Source organism: Haliotis cracherodii, unplaced genomic scaffold (assembly GCF_022045235.1).
Source record: "Haliotis cracherodii isolate W230 unplaced genomic scaffold, xgHalCrac1.p SCAF_2, whole genome shotgun sequence".
In the NCBI taxonomy this organism is placed as follows: Eukaryota; Metazoa; Mollusca; class Gastropoda; order Lepetellida; family Haliotidae; genus Haliotis; species Haliotis cracherodii.
In genome coordinates, this window is record NW_027266275.1 from 12729385 (window position 1) to 12751070 (window position 21686).

Genomic DNA, 21686 nt, shown 5'->3' on the forward strand with positions numbered 1-21686 from the left:
ATTTATAACTTACGCTACATTGAAACGAATACCAGTTTTAAACACATCTAGTAAACTGGAATCGGTGTGTGTAATCACGTGACTGTCTTGTGATTACAAAATGGCGATACCCGACAGAGGAATGAAAGGTTTCCTCGTTCTCGGTAAATATGTCTTTCTATTTCCTCAACATTTAGCACTGTCATTGTCTCCCGTAGAACGAATGTATTATACATATGGGAAACCTGACTGTCGGTCGCGGCGCGTATTATTCTCAAGCTAACCAACACTGTTGTTGTTGTTATCACGAAAATCAGTTGTTATTGCTGTTATAACCTGTCATCGCGACGAAAGAGAATCGTGTTGACACTGGCATCATAAGTACAATTTTAAACAGTAACAGTGAAAAGCGCTTTTACAGTTTTTAATTAGCGCCTGTGGAGGATCGAACTGAATTTGCCAGCTTGAAGCTATGCTTATGACTTCCGGAGACGGTTCCGTTTGTTTTTAAATCATGCTTCTCATAATTCGAGTGTGACGTCTCCCATTTATTTCCTCCCCGATTACATTCTCAAAAGAAAACAAAAGAGTTCAAGGTGGGTTCTACTATTAAATGTCTGGGAACGCCCTGCAGGTTTCATAAGATGTCTGCAAGTTAAATAATGCTGTGATGTCTTTGTTTGTTTGTTTGTTGTTTAATGCCACGCTCAGCAATATTCCAGCTATATGACGGCGGTCTGTAAAATTTTGAGCCTGGACCAGACAATCCAGTGATTGATATCATGAGCATCGATCCACGCAATTGGGATCGATGACATCATTGACATGTATCAACCAAGTTAGCGAGCCTGACCACCCGATCCCATTAGTCACCTTTTACGACAAGCATAGTCGCCTGTTACGGCAATCATGGGTTGCTGAAGACCTATTCTACCCTTGAATCTTCACGGCTTGCTGTGTCGATCTTATTTGCTGTGATGTCAGTAAATGAGATCGACACTTTGATTCAATCGTGAGAATATTCGCTGATGATGGGATACGTAGAGTTTTATACATACAAGCATGTGTGTCATACTGATTTTACGACAGTGTCAGAATTCTTTTATTTGGGAGCACCATTAGAATACAGGACGGCAACTTCTCGTGAGGACAATCTCTACTGTATTGACATATCAAGATACCGGATGGATAGGAATGATTTGATATGGAGTGAAATGAAAACGGTTCCAGGCGTCAGATTCAAATTCACGGGTACGCAAGAATGACGTGGGACCACTTGCTCAAAGCGATCTAAGCGTTGAGATGATTGTAACTCCCTTACTTTAACATAGGCTTATGATAGTCTTAGTGCTAAGATCACTTTGTGCAAGTGAGCCCTGGTATTTAATAATTCGTTGGGTGATTTTGTAACAGTGGAAGGGAACACTGTAAGGATAATGTGGATCATAGACAGGAATGAGGGAGGCATAGGCATAACTAGTGACGCCCCAAGGGGGAGTCAGCTAGTGTGGATGTTCCAGGACAGTTCCCAGTGTCCAAAATAGTGTCCTTAGCCAAAAGATCCAAGGGCTAAGGACAGATACAAAAGATGTCCTAGGGTAAATTGTGTTTGGACAGGCAACATTTGGATGTGTGCAGTGTCAATATAATATACCTAATATTGAAACTGTACAACAATAAAACACAACAAATTTCTTTATCATACATATAGATATGATTATATACAAAATCAACTTCAACAAAAAATATTCTTGAAAACCTGGAGACCGCTGTTGGCAGCCAAAGAATACAAGCTAGTCAAGTAACAAAAATGGCGTTTTGCGAAACGAACAGTCTCGATTGACGAGTTACATGAAAAATTTAAAGTTTGTAACGAAACATTTTTTGAGAGAATAACAAATGGCAATCTGTCAATATTTTGCTTTGCCAATGTTGAACTAACGTAAAAAGGACGTCAACAGTTTGTGTACGGGCTAAACAGTTATGCTAAAGGGGGACAATTTAAGGGGGGGGTAACTCTTGTACGACAATAGTTCCGTCAAAGTGTTAATGTTTTGTTCACTGCAATGAAAATATAACTTTTTTTAACTTCAGGAAACTCACACTGAAGTATATAATAAACCAGTCTACCGAACAACCCTTTGATTATTTCCACTAGTCTTTGAAAATAATAACTTGACACAGGCCATCAGACCAGCATTAACATAATTAAGATTCTTGCTAATTAATTATTGTTTTCAGCTCTCATCTGCTTCGGAGTAACGTTTGCTGATGATGATTCGGAGTTGGTGCCTTTCATGTGCCCGGATGATGTTCCGGAGTACAAGATGGACACCGCGTTGTTTACCATCAGAAATGACCAGAATCAACAGGCTAAACTGAGATTGTACACGCAGAGTGAGGAATGTGACACTGTAAGTAGACTGCACACAGCTTACTCCGTGTGCTCAACAAAGACCACAGATCACACAAAGAAATGTCACATGCGATCACATGGTGGTGTTGAACAAGAATGTCAGTCAGTGTTGAATGTTATGTACACAGAACATAGTGCATGCATCACCCTTGTATACAGTGGAACCTAGACTAACATCTAGTCTCTGATATGAACATATTGTACCGAAAAAAAACCCAGTTAAATTATCTTACAAAATATAATAAAAGGGAGCCAGGAAACTTTCTTCATATCCTGAAATTACAGTGATCTAGACTTGTCAAACTAAAGACTTGCATGGGGTGTATTGGATATGTTTGTTTAGGGTCTGTATGACAGACTAAAGTAGTCATGGAAATGAAAAAAACCTGTTTTGCTGGGTTTAATAATCGACACAAAGCATAACGTAGATGTAAATACAAAATAACAAAACAACTGGAAAAGTACAAGTCTGGATTTGCTAGTTTTATCTCAGTGCTCAATACAAAATGTACTTTAGTAAATTACAGGAGGTAATTTGTAGGCACTTTCAACATTCAAAAATAAAACTAAGTCCAAATTGACATGGCAGAAACAGGCTATAGCCATTATGCAAATTAGCCTGTAAAAAAGTTATCAAAACAACAATAAAAATAACAGCTTTGTTTATGTACATAATAATAATGACATGTAAGTTGTTGTTTGAGAAGGGTATATGTTACTTTTACGTTCTGATATTTTGACGATGATTCACTATCCCACAATGCCACTCACAAATCACGAACCACTGACAAATCACATGCACGTGGGTTTCAAGCACCTGTTTTCACCTGTTGTCAAGGTGTCATAGGTCATGGACATTCACCTTGATCTACTAACACCTTGTTATGCTCAGTTTCACAAGTCTGTTTTGTTCATATTTTTACACACTATTATGTGTAAAAAGACATAAAAATCTTTGATACGCTGTATTTGAGCCAAGGCCCAATTAGTACTAATTTAGTTGTTTGAATATTTATATATTTTGTATATTAACTGCATTTATTTAAAATCTGAGATCGAAAAAACAGTTTTTTTTCATTTCCGTGAGTACTTTAAGTTGAAGACCCAGTGGCATTGGAAATATATCAAAGACAAGTTAATGTAACAAATTTTATACTTGGGATAACACTTTCTTGGTAAAGTACAGATTCTAGTACTTTTTGGTGACTCAAACCAACACTGCCCCGAGTGGGGCACCTAATCACCAGCACACAAAGTCAGCGATCTAACCCACTCAGCCACCAAGCTTCCACAGAAATGAAAGTCCGACATCTGGTTGTATAGATTATGTACTTTATGTACCCCTCTAATTTCAAAATGTGAATTGGGACTGAACGTAAAAAAGTACTAGAATTTGTACTTTACCAAGAAAGTGTTATCCAAAATATAACATTTGTTACATTTGACCACTTTCTAAATAGCATTGTGTATTCATGACAATATAATGTATGAATTTTTTAAATCAATATTGAGCTCATTTTTTTATTAATTCAGTTTTCAATTCAAATTCAAAACTTGTGATAAGCAATACTTCATGTATAAACACTAAAACAGTGAAGGATTGTTAATCTGGATTCCATCATGGTATGTCTGTATATAGTTGGATGGACATTACAATGTACCAAAGACTTGTTCATCCAGAACTCTGGCAATACAGATGATTTCACTGGGAAAGGTTGGTCCAGATTAACCATGTTAACAAGATTTCAATGCATAGGGAGTATGTTTTCCTACAAACTAATCATTTTCAGGAAATTAAAAAGCAAATTTGAAATTTTAATTTTGTCAACCTACCAACCTGAATTTTTGGGCCAAAAATCTGTAAACCAAAATAAAAGGATTGTGGCGTAAGTTATGCAGATATGAATTTGACATTATTATATTGTTTCCATTAATGGCAGCAACAGTGTTGAGATAGAACTAGACAGAGATGTTCACGTGACAACCTCCACTTGTTTCTTCCCATGCCAGTGTAATCTCATCCCAGAGTGGGAGATCCTGCCCGCACAAAACTGTTCAATATTGGTGGACACACGCTGGCCTGTGAGGATTGAGATACGTACAGTGACCAACGAGTCGGTCAAGTCGGTCGACCCGTCCTGCAGTGAGGGCAATCTGACCAAGTTGTTCCTGGAGTATGGTGATTACGTCGTGTACATGAAGTCTACTGAGGACAACGAGCAGGCCACATGCTCAAAGCTGATCATAATGAATGACCCGTCGGACTCGAACATACGTAAGTCTTGTTTTAGGTCTGACACGATAATACTTGTGTCTTGTTTTTGATCTGACTTGAACATACATGTCTTCTTTTAGGCCTGACTCCATTATATGTAAATCTTGTTTTAGATCTGACTTGAACATACGTAAGTGTTGTTTTGGATTTGACTAGAACATACGTAAGTCTAGTTTAAGGTCTGACTTGAACATAGGTAAGTCTTGTTTTGGATTTGACTTGAACATACGTAAGTCTTGTTTTAGGTCTGACTTGAACATACGTAAGTCTTGTTATAGGTCTGACTTGAACATACGTAAGTCTTGTTATAGGTCTGACTTGAACATACATAAGTCTTGTTTTAGGTCTGACTTGAACATACGTAAGTCTTGTTTTGGATTTGACTTGAACATACGTAAGTCTAGTTTAAGGTCTGACTTGAACATACGTAAGTCTTGTTATAGGTCTGACTTGAACATAGGTAAGTCTTGTTTTGGATTTGACTTGAACATACGTAAATCTTGTTTTAGATCTGACTTGAACATACGTAAGTCTTGTTTTAGATGTGACTTGAACATACGTAAATCTTGTTTTAGATCTGACTTGAACATACGTAAGTCTTGTTTTAGATCTGACTTGAACATACGTAAATCTTGTTTTAGATCTGACTTGAACATACGTAAGTCTTGTTTTAGATCTGACTTGAACATACGTAAATCTTGTTTTAGATCTGACTTGAACATACGTAAGTCTTGTTTTAGATCTGACTTGAACATACGTAAGTCTTGTTTTAGATCTGACTTGAACATACGTAAGTCTTGGTTAAGGCAGAGCTCCAGATAAGCTTTTGGTGTTGTGGGTATTTTACCCATGCATTTTAAAATCATTGGGTATCAGTAATTCTATCTGCGTATTCAAATTTCTGTTACCCACTAGGTTTTACACATGTGGGTATTTAAGTTAAATATTAAAATAAAACACTCTACATCTAGTCCCTGCAAACTGGTGTCATGTGGGTTCGAGAGCTTTAAAGGACTCAAAAATACCACGATACTTCCACAAGAAAGTGTGATGGCAAATGATCATGATGTGACTGTCATCGTGGAGTTTGGCAAGGTTGACGTAATGCCCGTTTATAATTTCAAAATAAGTTGCTGATTTGCTAATAGAATACGCAGGGTTACTTCACAATATGTTGATAAACGCACAAGTTTTATGTTTGTAGCGTATCTGTGTTGTTCATTGCGTATTTGATACGCTTGGATTATATTTTACTGCGTATTTCTGCATTTCTGATGCATATTTCACGCAGATACGCAGCTTATCTGGAGCTCTGTTAAGGTCTGACATATATTCATGTTCATGGTTATGGTTTGTTAGGGGCTATTAACAGAGTATATTTAATATGTTTCCATGGCAGCTAGAATTATTTTGGACAATGGCATGGGCAGCTGATGTGTATAGTGAAGATGATAACATATCATACTTTCTAATCATGTTTATACAGTTTTACCAGCTAATGTAGACAAAAACTATATTTGTTGATTGTGAAGAGAACTCATGGGGAGATTACAAAACTTCACGTTTGTCAGATTAATTGATTAAACGAACTATGAGTATGTTAATGCTTTTGCAAAACTTTGATACTGGGCTTGTAGTTTTATTCCTTTGTGGAATTACTTGTTAATAAAGCCATGACGTGTAAAGGCCCCAGCACAGTGTTTGACTGCTGAATGCCTCAGATCTTTTTACTCTGATATGATACCTCTCCAATATACATGATATGGATGTTGGTTATCGATCAGATCGTCTTGACTGGGCGCAAATGCAAGTGATATTAGGGATGGAATCTGATTGGTCAATAGGAGGGACATAACTGGTATTAATAGCCACTACATTCCAGTCTTGTTCAGCAAGGGTGGAAACTGGACTTTTATTGTCAGTTGTCGCCTTTGACTTGGGAAGATGAGGTTCTACTTGTGTGTTAAGGATTAATTGTTTTATCACTAGATCTTTTATTTTCAGCTATCTATGTAGCACTTGGAATAGGAGTGTTTTTGGCACTGGTTTGGATCCTAATCAATTATTTATATAGGTGAGTTGTCATATATCCTTTACTGTGTAGATGGAAAACAGATAGCCTTTGCCATGGCTCATGCTTTTACATAGAGAAATATTCCGTGATGATCTGAGTTAGAATTGGTCTTCAGCAACCCATGCTTGTCGTAAGAAGTGACTAACATATATGATTGTCAGGTTCGCTGACTTGGTTGCACAGATATGTAGATTGATGCGCATGATGTCAGTCACTGGGTTGTCTGGTCCAGACTCGATTATTTACAGACTGCTGTCATATACATGATATAGCTGGAATATTGCTGAATGAGGCGTCAAACAACAAACAAATACATGTATAGCCAAATGCATCAACCAAGCCAGCAAGCCTGACCACCCAATACTGTTAGTTGCCTCTCACAACAAGCATGGGTTGGGTAGGACTGACTTAAACCCTGATCTTCATGGGGGTGATGTATTCGTAAGTGCTGGAGGAGCATACACAAATGGATGAATTGTAGATGATGCACATTACAAAAAACATTGTGCATACCCTATGTTGACCACCAAGACAATAGTTAAACAATGATACAAGCTTAACTAACACTCCACACATGGCAGCAATAAGAAAAGAAACAATCGAAATTTAGTTTTTGTCTGAAGTGCATTTTTCCCAACAACTTACCACAGAACTCTGTGAGCCAAGAAACAGAAAAAGTCTGGGTTTAATATCTTTATTCACCATGACACATTATATTTCAGGAGAGGAATACTTCATCGAATTATATATTTCTGGAGCACAGAAGGAATGATGGTGGTAGGTTGTGTTTTTTCTACAGTGGAAGATGAGGGACATGTTTTCACATATAAAATTGCAATTTTCAAAGTTAAAAGTTAAAAAGTAAATATAGAATTTGTGTGAAGGTTCTTGGGAGTGTGACCGACAGCTAGAATTTGTCCTGGTTGACATATGAAGGCAACACCTTCCACATGTTCAAGGATAGAGTGAGGTTGTAAAGTGTTCTGAAGATATATAGACCGCCTCCGTGGTCTTGTGGTAGAGCATCGGCCTGGAGAGCGGAAGGTCCAGGGTTCGATCCCCGACCGCATCATACAAAAAGACATTAAAAGATTGTACTTGTTGTTACCCTGTCTGGCGCTCGGCATTAAGGGGCTAAAACAAGGACTGGTCGGCTCGGAGTCAGTATACTGTGTCTAAGTGGGCTATTCATGTTAAACTGCGGCATGGTATCTCAGTGAGCTAGCACTATAAATCGGCAACAGTCCAGACTAGCCGTTTCACAGATATTTGTCCCAAACAAGACTTTTTACAAATATTTGTCCCGAACAAGCCTTTTCACAGATATTTGTCCCGTACAAGCCTTTTCACAGATATTTGTCCCGAACAAGACTTTTTACAAATATTTGTCCCGAACAAGCCTTTTCACAGATATTTGTCCCGTACAAGCCTTTTTACAGATATTTGTCCCAAACAAGCCTTTTCACAGATGTTTGTCCCGTACAAGCCTTTTCACAGATATTTGTCCCAAACAAGCCTTTTTACAGATATTTGTCCCGTACAAGCCTTTTTCCAGATATTTGTCCCGAACAAGCCTTTTTACAGATATTTGTCCCGAACAAGCCTTTTCACAGATATTTGTCCTGTACAAGCCTTTTCACAGATATTTGTCCCGTACAAGCCTCTTTACAGATATTTGTCCCATAGGATCCATTTCACATATATTTGTCCCATATAGGAACCATTTCACATATATTCGTTCCACACTTATAGGAATCACTTTGCAGGTATTCGTCCCACATAGGAACCATTTCACAGATATTTGTTACATAGGAACCATTTCACAGATATTCTTCCCACATAGCAATCACTTAACATATATCCGTCCCATAATGGACCCCTTCACATATATTTGTCACATATAGGAACCATTTCACAGATATTCGTCCCAAAGGAACCATTTCATAGACTTTGTCCAGTGGGAACCTTTACTTAAATGTCTTTAACAAATTATATGTATGTTCAGAAGAAGTACATTAGAAGTTGTTTTGCTTTCAGTTACAGTGAAATGGTTCTAATAAAATCAGAAGCTTTAAGAAATTTGCATTTCAAGCACTGCATCTTCCCTCTCACACTTATCCATTCCACTTGACCTTTGTTTGACCTTGACCTTGACCTTAAGCATTTCCCATAGAAATCTCTGTGTAATGTTCGTTTGTGTTGTTTATTTGTTGCATTTGCTCATTGTGAGACTTGTCTTGACCTGAAACCACTTGACCCTCTGACCTTGAACCTGTGACCTCTGTGCTGCTGCACCCATAACGCTAACATGTTTATAGCACAGGTATTCCACACAGGATCTTGGTACTCCCACAAACATCAATGCTGGCGAAGACCCGAATAAAGAAGAGAAGAAGGAGAAAAAGGAGAGACTGAAATCACTGGATACATTTAGAGGGTAGGTATTTCCAGCACTTCATCAAAATAATGATAATAATAATCTATAATATTAATCTGCATTTAATCTGTGTAATAAATAGATTCCATTGGGCCTTCAAGACAAATTAAGAAAACATATACATCAATTGCTTTTAAAAAATATTTATTTATATAGCTTAAAAAATTAGTGTTCATGTTTCATGTTGGTTTTTCATTCAAAGATTTTCTTTCATTTATATACTGGACGTGAAACTTAAATAGAGTAAAATTCAAGTGATTTCTCGTTAGAATCATTTATTTCTTACATATTGAGCAAGAAATCTTACAAGATTTTGCATATGTTCTTTACACTGGTTCTTTAAAATGGCTTGCTGACAATCAGTTATGACACCAGGTGTTCGCAAACAGGGTAAGCATATCCTGCCCTACCGGTAACACACACTACTCTCACAATTTGACCGCCCTAGTGGTCTAGTGGTAAAGCATCCGCCCGGAGAGCGGATGGTCCGGGGTTCGATCCCCGGCCACGTCACACCAAAAGACGTTAAAAGATGGTACTTGTTGTTACCCTGTCTGGCGCTCGGCATTAAGGGGCTAAAACAAGGACTGGTCGGCTCAGAGTCAGTATACTGTGTCTGAGTGGGGTATTCATGTTAAACTGTGGCATGGTATCTCAGTGAGCTAGCACTATAAATTGGACTAGTCCAAACTAGTACAAGCAACCACACAAACACACACACATACATGCACGTCGCTATGTAAGTGCAATAATCTTGGACGCGACGTTAAACCCCATTTCACCTCACCTCACAATTTGCATAAAAACATAAGTGTTTGTTGCCTGTATGTCACTAATTTCTAGGATCTCGTCACAGGTTAACTGTGTTTTTGGTTCTCTGTTTTACCCCCCATCAACGTCCAGACAATACACTATCAACATGACATGTCTACCATGTACTTTCATCCTTCTCTTGCAGGATGTCAATTTTGGTAATGATATTTGTCAATTACCGCGCAGGCTACTACTGGTTCTTTAAGCACAGTATATGGAATGGTCTGAACCTAGCAGATTTTGTGTTCCCGTGGTGAGTGGCATGTGTCTATTGCATGCAGGGCGGTGTATATTTCTCTCCTCTCAGCATCTTCACTTGCAGACATTATCCTGTACTAACATTCTCTGTTTGTTTCAGTTGGTATGGGTGTATAGCTCTAACTCTCACTCATTGTTAAACATACTCACAAGATCTGGAACTGAAATCCAATTATCTGAATTTTTGTCAACAAAAGATCAAATTTATATGGTGCATATATCTAAAGAAAATAAATTCATAAATTCCTTTTTAAAATTATTTATTAATAAAGCTGTACAAAGTTAGTTTTTATGTTATATACTTGTTTTTCATTCCAAAACCATATTATAATAATAATAATAATAATAATAATAATAATAATAATTATGATGATGATGATGATGATGATGATGATGATGATGATAACCACTCAGCGCTATTATTACCCAGGTCACTGGATCAGTGTGCACTCAAGAAACAATCACAACTGTGTGTAAAGTTAAAAAAGAATATAATTCATGTGATAGTTTTAAGAATCATTCCGGTAATATAAGGTTAAGCAGTACAATATGTTCCATTACAAATATTGACAATTGACTTACAAGATTTTGCATGTGTTCGTTACACTGGTTTATACACATGCATAATTTAGTGTACATGGCTGGATTTGAATATCTGAAAACACATGCGTTCAAAACATCATTATTTCCATTTACATAATATTAATAACTCTGTAGTCAGAGCTACAAATTCGCTGCGTATTTGCTTAAAATCACCCCACTCCCCCCCCTCCCCCCCAGAAATGCATGCATTAAATGAAAAACTCAAATGGGTAAAAACAGCACTCGTAAATACCCAATGAAGCTTCTTCAGCATGCATACAACGAAGCTAATTTCCGAAACACAATTACGAGCTAATTTACTTTCCATGTCAAGCCTATATTTAGAACCGTTATCATGGTTATATACATCTAAAACATTTCATTTTGTTTAAAATCTCAAAATGTTTACTCATTTGGGGAAAAACGCAATAGAGCCATGAATAGATAAGTGAAAAATATTGGTAACCCAATGAAAAATGTAATAACCCAATTAAATTAGAAACCCTTGAGTAAAAACTCAATTGCTCAAAAGTTATCTGGAGCTCTGTGTAGTCATTTCAAATTCAGACTGTTCCGTAATTTCAATTTGAATTGAGACAGAGTCCCTTAGGCACTCTCCACATGGATTATTTGTGTATCTTATCTATGGCAATAGATCTAGTTTTGCATTGATTAATGTTTACCATCAGTAAATAGAATCAGATTGACATTGTGGGCCATTCAGCAATGCAGTTTCAACGCGATGGCAAACGGGTGTGCTTTGGTGTAGATGAAATAATTCATATATTTTGTAAGTCTACAATGAATAAGCTTTTAGAAAATACTACATGTAAGTTTCTGAAAAATATGTACATAGGAGAAAATTTTGCTAAATTTTTGCACATTTTTCTCCCAATTTGACGTCTATCATTTTTTCTTATGACATTTTTTTCATGTCATATGATAACTAGTATAATGATCAATAACTCTAAGTAATTTTGCTTTATTATTTTCATAAATAACACTTGTAGAGACATTTTTGTGCAACATGCAGAAATCCATGGTCCACTGACAGACCGTCACGCATATGAGTGACCCCCTCTTAGGTGGCCACTTGTACGAGAGACAGGAGACCCGTGTCACATACACATTACGTCCTCTACTGTAGTTGTTCCCATCTTGTGGGTATGTGTAGCTGGCCCAGCACATGTCTACTTCCTCGTGTTGACTCTGGTATTATGCATGTATCTCCAGCTATCAGTGAAGGCCCATTGTGCATGCTTGGAGCAAACAGAATCAGAACATATTGAAAAGTCCAGAACAAAGCCTTGAATAACACATTTTCCTAAAATGGCTGCTGTTGCCAAGTTCCTGGTCATTGTTAATTGTCTGAGCCAGCTATATCAAATGATTTATTTAGCTGACAGGGAATTCAAATGAGGAAATTATCCTAGAATTGCAATTTTCCCTTGACACTGACAATGGGCCTTTATTGATTATAGTTGTACCAGTATTATTCGAAAGATACGAACATGATAAACTTGCTAAATGCAAAATCAAATTAATTCTTTTATTTAGTTTGAATATGTTTCCTCAAACTTAAACTGATAACATCCTCTTCTGCCCACCTGACCTGAAAGTCAAGTGAGCATGTCATGGCCTGTTTATATGGCATCATTGTTGGCGTCGCGTCAAGATACATTTTCTCCTCAGACTCCAGCTAAGTCTTCACATGCAGGTTCCAACCAATGATGACACCAGAATATATTCTTGACGTTCGAATCAGATTTTCAAATTGGTAGCTGATGCAGCCATATTGAAAAAAGCGGTTGTTATTGTTAACATTGTAATGAAATTTGGTATGTGTGTAGTTTGTAGTGGGGTTAAACATGCATGTTTTTGAATATTTTTAAAATTTGACCTCTGCACATAGACCAAACTGAAAATTGAAACTTCTTGCCATTACTCATCCATTTCTGTTTAGACTGTACCAGTCATGAAACTTGGTATATGTGTATGTAGAATAGGGGCTCAACACTTATGTTTCCCTTTTTTTCGCAATATTTTGAATTTGAACTTTATTTGACCTTTGCAATTTGGACAATGCTCGTAAATTCTCTCAAAATGTATATTCTCTTGCTGTGAACATGATTTTCTGAGAAACCACTTGACCAATAAAGCTGAAACTTCACATACCTGTTCCAACCAATGATGACACCTGAATTTGTTCAAGAGGTTTCTGGTTTTCAATATGGCCACCGAACCATTTCTGTTCAAACTGAATTCAACTGCTCTAGAATTTTCTCAGAACTCAAACTTGGCTTTGTAAAACGTCTTTCAAATTACCTGACTTTGGTATGTATGTTTCTGCTTGTGGTGACATAATATTTTCCTTCAAATCATTGGTATTTATTGTGTTTTGTGTGAAACAGTCAATACAATATTATGCCATATACCTTTATACATGTTAGAAGCTATGTAAGGCTGAGATTGTAAACTTTGTGTAATCTACATGTAACTGTTGTGATTTGCAATACTGTTCTAAAATATTAAATTACAGATTTAGAAACATTGAGGAAATGGATTTTCTTGTTTCATGTTTGTTAATACTTAATACTCAGTAGTTGTGCAGATTATAGTTGAATAGTAATAATTGTAATGTTGACAGCAACCTTTGTTAGTGGCTGTCTTTGTTAATGTTACAAACTGTTGACTACATGTCCAGGTGAGCTACAGTGCCTTGACACCATTTTTTTATAAACTCTTGTAGTAAAAGTGATGAAGAAACTACTTTCTAGTTTTAGAAAACTGGTGTCCCAAATGTAATGCTTTTTGGATAATAAATTTAGCCTTGTTCGTATCAGTAGAATAATGTCGGTTGTTGAATTTGCTGGTTGTAGACTGAGTCTAGTTGTGATGAACTTTGTCAACTATGGCGGAGGCAGGTACTGGTTCTTCAGACACTCTCAATGGAATGGCCTGCACTTGGCTGATCTAGTCTTCCCTTGGTATGTTCCCCCAGAACTGCCACGCTGGCCGTGTGTGACCTTACTTAAATATGTAGCATACAAAACTACCGCTAAACAACGATCTGAAGACATCCCATTAGGGGTCACGTCAGAACGACCTTTCATCCGACCAATCAGTGCGTCGCTTACCAGATTATGAAAGTGGCAGTCCGAACGTGATTTCTAATCATGCAATCTCGAAAACTTTAACATGGGGAATTCTGATGCTGTACCTATGCTTCACGTAAGTATAGGTCTGACAAAAATGTCGAAGCGAATACCAGCATCATGGTATGGTACTCTCAACATTACTCTTTTTCACATGAAATTACCCTTTTTTACCCCACTGATTACAGTACTCAAAAGCTTCAATAAGGGTTGGCATCTCTGCAAAGGGCATACCTGAGATCTGTGGTCTCGTGGATAGGGCTTTGGAAGATCAGTGTTTCGATTTCCCTCTGGAATAGACAATAAACCCAACTCACTCATCAGACCTAAGCAAATAGTTGGTCTAACACATGATCTAACATGATACATTATGTCCATGAATTCTTTATTAACAATTTTGGAGCAGATCATTTGGTCAAATGTGCGATATTTTCTGTGAGGTCACACAACGGTCAAGCCTCAGTAGCCAAACTGACGCACTGTCTCCATCTCTGACATCACTGATGAGGACAATGCATGGATTTATCTCGACCTGCGCCGAGGTCGATATTCAGCCTCTAGTCTGCACCAAATTACAGTAAAAATTCACAATTTGAATTTAAATGTTCCCAATTCCTCAGAATTTATGGAAATAAGGACATAAAAAAATGTCTGATTTTGAACAACATCCCAATTGTTTCCAAATGAGACTGCCAAGGATACTATGTGGAAATCCGAGATGAATCCATGCAATTGTCAAGCCTGAAGCCATACTGACCCAGTCCCCATCTTTGACGTCACAGATGCAGACACACGCCAGCGCACCTTCTCTACTAACTGCCTGACTGCTTTTTAATGTCTAGAATGAGCTTAGTGGTGATGAACTTTGTCAACTATGGCGGGGGAGGGTACTGGTTCTTTGACCATTCTGACTGGAACGGTATTACTGTGGCTGATCTGGTCTTTCCGTGGTATGTGTGTCTAGTTAAGCTTGAAGTGTACTTGAAGATATGTGAGCGTTTTGTAATAAATGAACATTGATATCCTGGTTATTATTGAATGGAATCTCTTTGTCACCTTGCATACATGTTTCTCATCTAGTATAGAGTTAAACAGTGATATTTTGGTGATTTTAGGGGCGGTCGTGTAGCCTAGTGGTTAAAGCGTTCGCTAGTCACGCCGAAGACCTGGGTTCGATTCCCGACATGAGTGTCCCCCTCCGTGATATTACTGGAATATTGCTAAAAGCGGCGGAAAACCATACTCACTCACTCTATTTGGTGATTTTAAAACTTAAAGATCAGATTTGCATTTTGTCTGTGGGCTGTGTATCTTCATATAATCCATAAGACTAACATCTAATCTCTAAATGAACATATCATTCAGAAAAAAACAGTTGTTCAATTATCTTAATAAAAATATAATAAAAGGAACCCAGAGACTCTCTTCATATACTGCAGTAATCAAGACTTGCCCAAATTTTAGACTTGCATGGGCTGTATTTGATATATTTGTATCAGGTTCTGTAAGACGGACTATATAATTCATCTAATTACCGATTTGTCTTAGATATTTGAATATTTACATCCACAATGCATAATTCAATACCAAACATGCCCATGTGGACCTCATTGCAGCATGACAGACAAATAACTTTTTGACAAGCTTAATAAATACATGGTGGACCATAATGAAAAGTTGAAGAGAAAGCAATGAAAGAATGTTAATTTGATGAACTGAATTCCAGTGTTAGTGTCCAGTAATGATATCCTCACATCATCTTTCCAGGTTTGTGTGGATCATGGGGACATCGATGGTCTTCAGCTTCAGTAGTCAGTTGAAGCGGTCAACACCTAAGACACTGATGTTCTGGAAAATCTTAAAGAGGTCAGCCATCTTGTTTCTGCTGGGACTTGTCGTAAATACTGAAGGCACACCAGGAGGTGAGTTGGTTTTCAAGTAATGGGATCATCTAATATTTCTTTGTCCTGTATATAACCCGTGAAGATTCGGGCTGGAAGAGGTCTTCAGCAACCCCATAATTGTCGAAAGAGGCGACTATGCTTGTCGTAAGAGGCGACTAACGGAAATGGGTGGTCAGGCTCGCTGACTTGGTTGATGCATGTCCTTGTATCCCATTTGTGTGATTGATGCTCATGATATCAGTCACTGGATTGTCTGGTCCAGACTTGATTATTTACAGACCGCCATCAAATAGCTGAAATATTGCTGAGTGCGACAACGATGACCTCAAAGCTACAGTGAATGGGTTTTTCAGGGTGGTATCAGAAAACTTTTCCCAAACTGGAATTGAAAACCTTCGATATCGATATAAGAAGTGTATTGAAAAGCAGGGAGATTATGTTGAAAAATAGTATTAAAAACACTTTCAAAATTGTTGGTTTTGTTTGTTAGGCTTAGACCTTTTGGACCATCCCTCGTACCAGCAGAAGTCTGGATTAGTACAAGGAGCCACCTGCATTCACATACATTATTTATTCAAGTGAATTATTCGTGAACACGGTTTCATACCCCATATATTCAAATGAGTCCCATCATGGGATTTCTTTTGAATCTGGTGGAGCTACATATCGTGTATTCAGTGTCTACAAACCCATGACGTTTGGACAATGATGAGTGCCAATGTAGAATTGTGTACAACTATTACAACTTAGGCCTACTCCAGTGTGAAGAATTACAAACAATAGTTACTATTCCCCACCATGAAGTGGGGTGCTGGGAATGGGTGCTGTCTGTCCATCCTTCCTGAAAACTCTACTATATTTCTTCACCAAACTTGGCACATAGATAAAAAATTATGTTTCAAGTTTCAATTGCAAAGACTTTGACCTAGGCTGAAAATGGTGGTAGTGCTGCTTTCCGGAGCAGACTTTGGAAACCGTACAATATTTCTACACCAAACTTGGCACATAGATAGGTCTAGTAGTAAACTGGTGTCTTTCGATAGTTTGGGATTTTGAAAAAAATGTTTTTTGAGTTTCTATAGCAATGGCTTTGACTTAGACTGAAAATGGTGGTAGTGCTCCTTTCTGGAAGAAGACCATACAATATTTCTACACCAATTTTGGCAAATAGATTGGTCTATGTTTCGAGTTTCCATAGCAACAACTCAGACTTTGGGGCTGATGCCTTGCACACAACATGACATGTCATGATGGCAGGGGATATGAGTATTTCATGCTTGTTTTAGGATAAGACAAATATTTCACAATATCCATGTCAATATAATATCGCTTTAATCAAGCCAGGATGGTACTGTGTTCCCGTGCCTGATGGTATTGAGTGTTTGTTGTGCCAGGTGTGGAGATCGAGGAAATCAGAATACCTGGGGTGCTACAACGGTTTGCTGGCACCTACCTCATAGTTGCAACAATACATATGTTTTTTGCAAAAACAACAGATGAACATCAGGTAAACCTTTTTTAGACTTTTTAAAAAGAATTAATGAAAAGATCTACCAACCTAAAAAAAATGAAAATATGTAAAGCAGTATTTGTTCTGTAACTTATCCGTCGACCACAAATAGTGTGTGAAACTGAATTGTTGTGCATATAATCCCAGCAGTTATTAACAACATGACGATCAGTTTTTTACTGTGATTTCTAAAATGATTCAACCTTATTTGCCTCAAGATTCCACCTCGACAAAAGAAAACTCACTCAGAACACAGATATTCCCTTGAGAGTAAATCCTTTTGCCTGTAGTGACAATGGCGCTTCGAGACAAGAGGGTGTATAAATGTCCACAACAATATAATAGTGTGGCCTTTATTAGTTTTTATTCAGAACTGCCCATTCATGAACGAAAATTAAGCAGCAGAGGTCAGAAGTTACGATCTGATTTTCAGCAAGCTTGCCATGGCAACTGAATTGGAAATTTCACTCTGTTTTGTTGGGCAGCACTGCTGGTGGTCCCCGGTGCGGGACGTCCTGGACTACTGGCCAGAGTGGATCTTACACCTCGTCATGGTGACTGTGTGGCTGGCCATCACCTTTGCCCTGCCTGTACCTGGATGTCCAAAGTGAGTTGGGTGATTGTTTCCTTTGTATTGGTTAGTGCAGCATCCAGTCAACCCATCCTACACCTCGTCATGATGACTGTGTGGCTGGCCATCACCTTTGCTCTGCCTGTACCTAGATGTCCAAAGTGAGTTGCGTGATTGTGTCCTTTGTAATGGTTAGTGCAGCATCCAGTCAACCCATCCTACACCTCGTCATGGTGACTGTGTGGCTGGCCATCACCTTCGCCCTGCCTGTACCTGGATGTCCAAAGTGAGTTGGGTGATTGTGTCCTTTGTAATGGTTAGTGCAGCATCCAGTCAACCCATCCTACACCTCGTCATGGTGACTGTGTGGCTGGCCATCACCTTTGCCCTGCCTGTACCTGGATGACCAAAGTGAGTTGCGTGATTGTGTCCTTTGTATTGGTTAGTGCAGCATCCAGTCAACCCATCCTACACCTCGTCATGGTGACTGTGTGGCTGGCCATCACCTTTGCCCTGCCTGTACCTGGATGTCCAAAGTGAGTTGCGTGATTGTGTCCTTTGTATTGGTTTATACAGCTTCCAGTCAACCCATCCATCAACCCAGCTGTGTGTGAATTTGTATTTAGTAGCACCCATCTGCCAGTTCTATGTTGGGGTATTGTATTAAGGGGACATGTGTTTCAGGGGCTACCTGGGCCCAGGTGGGTTACATGAAGGAGGAAAGTATGAAAACTGCACAGGAGGCGCAGCTGGCTACATCGACAGAGTCATTTTCGGGAATTCCCATATATATGGCAACCCTACTGCAAAGGTAACCACTTGTCAAGTTGAATGCATTTGCGCACGTTCTGGTCAATAGATAGACACTTCGTTCATTGGTCTGTTTAAGAAGGCTTTGAAAGCAGATTCAGCAAGAAGTGTGACAGTGTTTGGTACACGTGTAAGCATGAGTTGTATCTGAGTTACGTAAATCCATGCTCAGGTCAAAGGATAGAATAGGTCTTCAGCAACCCATTCTTCCCGTAAAAGGCAACTATGCTTGTCGTAAGAGGCAACTAACAGGAACAGGTGGTCAGGCTCGCTGACTTGGTTGATACATGTCATTGTATCCCAATTGCATGGATAGATGCTCATGATGTCAATCACAGGATTGTCTGGTCCAGACTTGATTATTTACAGACTGCTGTCATATAACTGGAATACTGCTGTGTTAAGCAACAAACAAACAAATAAACAAACAAACAAACAAACAAACAAACACAGGATTGTCTGGCCAATGTCTGGTGTCCCCTACCGTGATGTTGCTAGAATATTGCTAAAATCAGTTACACCATACTCTCTATATGACAACATGCAAACAGCAACTGGCTTGTCTGGTCCAGACTTGGTTTCTTATAGGCCACTGTGTATCAGTGTAGTATTAATGACTACAATGTAAAGCAAGGTTCACTCAGGCTTGAAAAGGCCTTTGCATTTTTAAGTCCTTTTTGAACAGCCTTAATTTTTATTCTCAACTTTTAAAAGTCTTGAAGTCACCAAAACAGCTAGGAAAGCCTTGAATTTGTACCAAGGGACATATATTTATTAATATAAGTATTGATATTAATGACAGACTTAATTTATTATATTTGCTTTTTAGGTCTTACGCTTAATCTATTATATGCTGGAACCAACCAAACAAACCTTGACAAATGTCAGTTGAATGCCTTGACTTGTAGTGTTTCATATCTGTATGAACCTTGTAAAGCCTCTGACTCGGTATCACTCCTGATGTTTGCAGGCGATCTACAAGACCTCTGTGCCCTATGACCCAGAAGGGCTGCTCGGGACCCTGACCTCCTGTTTCTTGTGTTTCCTGGGACTCCAGGTACGGATTGCAGCCCATGCATCATCTGACAGTTCACTTACCGTTTTCTCCGAAAATTTGTAGCAAACAATTATGACGTTCATGTTTGGTCCAGATAATATATTAGTTGTACTTGTGTTTACTTTTAATTAGTTATACTGATAATAATAATGATGATGGCAATAATACATGATCAAGACAATAATGATATGGACATTTTGAACATATTGATTCCATGGATATGGTACAAGTTGTGAATAATTTCAGGCTGGAAAGATTTTGCTTCAACAAAAAGACTGGGTGCAAAGATGTAAAAGATTTCTCATTTGGTGCATAATATTGGTAAGTTGTTTTGTTCTTCTGATAGTAAATCAGATACTATTACACCTTAAAGAAAGTGTTACGGAATCGTTATAAAAGTAAATGTTAATTTTGGGATGAAGCGTCCAGTGTGAATAGACCAGTGTGTTCATGTTTATAATATGACATTTTGTGCAGAATTGATACTTTATGGAGTTGAGAGAACATAAAAACAGATTAAGTGTTCGATTTACTTTTACTAATTGCAAAATTCTATATATAGATGCAAATTCCAAAATCCATTACCTTATTTTCATGGACTGATAAGCTGTGATATGTGTCATGGGCTTTCTGCTACCCTAGGCAGAAGGCCATTTTATATGACAGGTACTTCATTTTAGAAACAATATGAAAAAAAGAAAAGATAAGTAAATGTTAAACAATTTGAAACATTGGATTGATAATACCAATGAACAAATTTAGTTTGTTAGTGTTTCAAGGTTATTTATTTCTACATGATTTTAACCGTAGAATATATCTTGTTGAAACTTTCTATGCAGATCTAGTGGTAAACTTGTGCCTTTTAAAGATTTTGGATGTTAAAAAATACAGAACAGAATTATATTTTTCTTCTCTGAAGTGAAGGCATCCAATGGCAATGAACCAAACGTGGGGTATAAGTAGCCGAACTCCATTTCTGAATTGCACCAGGCCGGGGGATATGTCGTCTCCTGATGACCCTTGTTTCACTTTGTTGCAGGGAGCCATTGCTGCCATTTTAAGTAAAGCATCCAAAAATGATGGTTTTATCCCTATATGCAAGAATCTATGGTGAGTCACCATGTATGATATAGCTTCATGGCAACATTGACATGATGCTGTTGTACGATGATATGAAGTTACAAAGAAACAAAATATTAGTTACCGTATACAACGTAATATGCGCCCCGCTCTAATAAGCGCCCACAGCGACATTTGCTAAGATGTTGGCTAGTGAAAAAATCCCAATTGGCACCCCTTTCGATTGATCAATGTACACAAGATTTATTTATTCGCGTATAATACTCACTCGTGCGTTATATGCACCCTTAATTATGGGCAATTACATTCAGGTAAAATATATCTGTCGTATATAAACATTTCAGGCTGTCAGCATAAACCACGAAATGTATCTTTAAACTCTCCTTTTATCACCAAAATAATATTCTAATAAGAGCCCCCTATTTCTAATTTTGAGAGCACCCTGGGTGCTTATTACGTCAAATACAGTAATTGGATGAATATGTCCCAGTTTTCGATCTGTTCCAGCAGGCCACATCATCATGAGATAAGGAAGTTAACTGACTCTAAAATCCAGTTTCGATCCTTGCCGAAATAGGCTGAATTCGTGTGTTACAGTTTGGCTGGACTAACGAGTCCATAGACCAATCAAAATCATGCAACGAACTAGACATGCTGTTCGTAAACAACATGGATTTCAGATTTCAGTCAACTGCAGCATTTGCAAAGCATGTGTACTGGTTATTGGGCATCAACAGATATTTTTCAAATCTTTTCATGCTTTTA

General features: G+C 38.0%; 1 protein-coding gene across 1 annotated transcript in view; it reads left to right on the forward strand.

Annotated features, from left to right (window-relative positions):
• Nucleotides 1–56: 56 nt before the first annotated feature.
• LOC139469806 (heparan-alpha-glucosaminide N-acetyltransferase-like) overlaps nucleotides 57–21686 on the forward strand; it is a 28555-nt gene continuing 6925 nt past the window's right edge. The window contains exons 1-14 of the mRNA XM_071252102.1: nucleotides 57–143; nucleotides 2221–2393; nucleotides 4406–4670; nucleotides 6675–6744; nucleotides 7467–7521; nucleotides 9063–9181; nucleotides 14832–14939; nucleotides 15757–15911; nucleotides 17288–17400; nucleotides 17889–18010; nucleotides 18659–18785; nucleotides 19755–19841; nucleotides 20088–20162; nucleotides 20881–20951. Of these exons, the coding sequence (XP_071108203.1) occupies nucleotides 101–143; nucleotides 2221–2393; nucleotides 4406–4670; nucleotides 6675–6744; nucleotides 7467–7521; nucleotides 9063–9181; nucleotides 14832–14939; nucleotides 15757–15911; nucleotides 17288–17400; nucleotides 17889–18010; nucleotides 18659–18785; nucleotides 19755–19841; nucleotides 20088–20162; nucleotides 20881–20951 (1583 nt within the window). The 5' untranslated portion in view covers nucleotides 57–100. The remainder of the gene's footprint in view (nucleotides 144–2220; nucleotides 2394–4405; nucleotides 4671–6674; nucleotides 6745–7466; nucleotides 7522–9062; nucleotides 9182–14831; nucleotides 14940–15756; nucleotides 15912–17287; nucleotides 17401–17888; nucleotides 18011–18658; nucleotides 18786–19754; nucleotides 19842–20087; nucleotides 20163–20880; nucleotides 20952–21686) is intronic.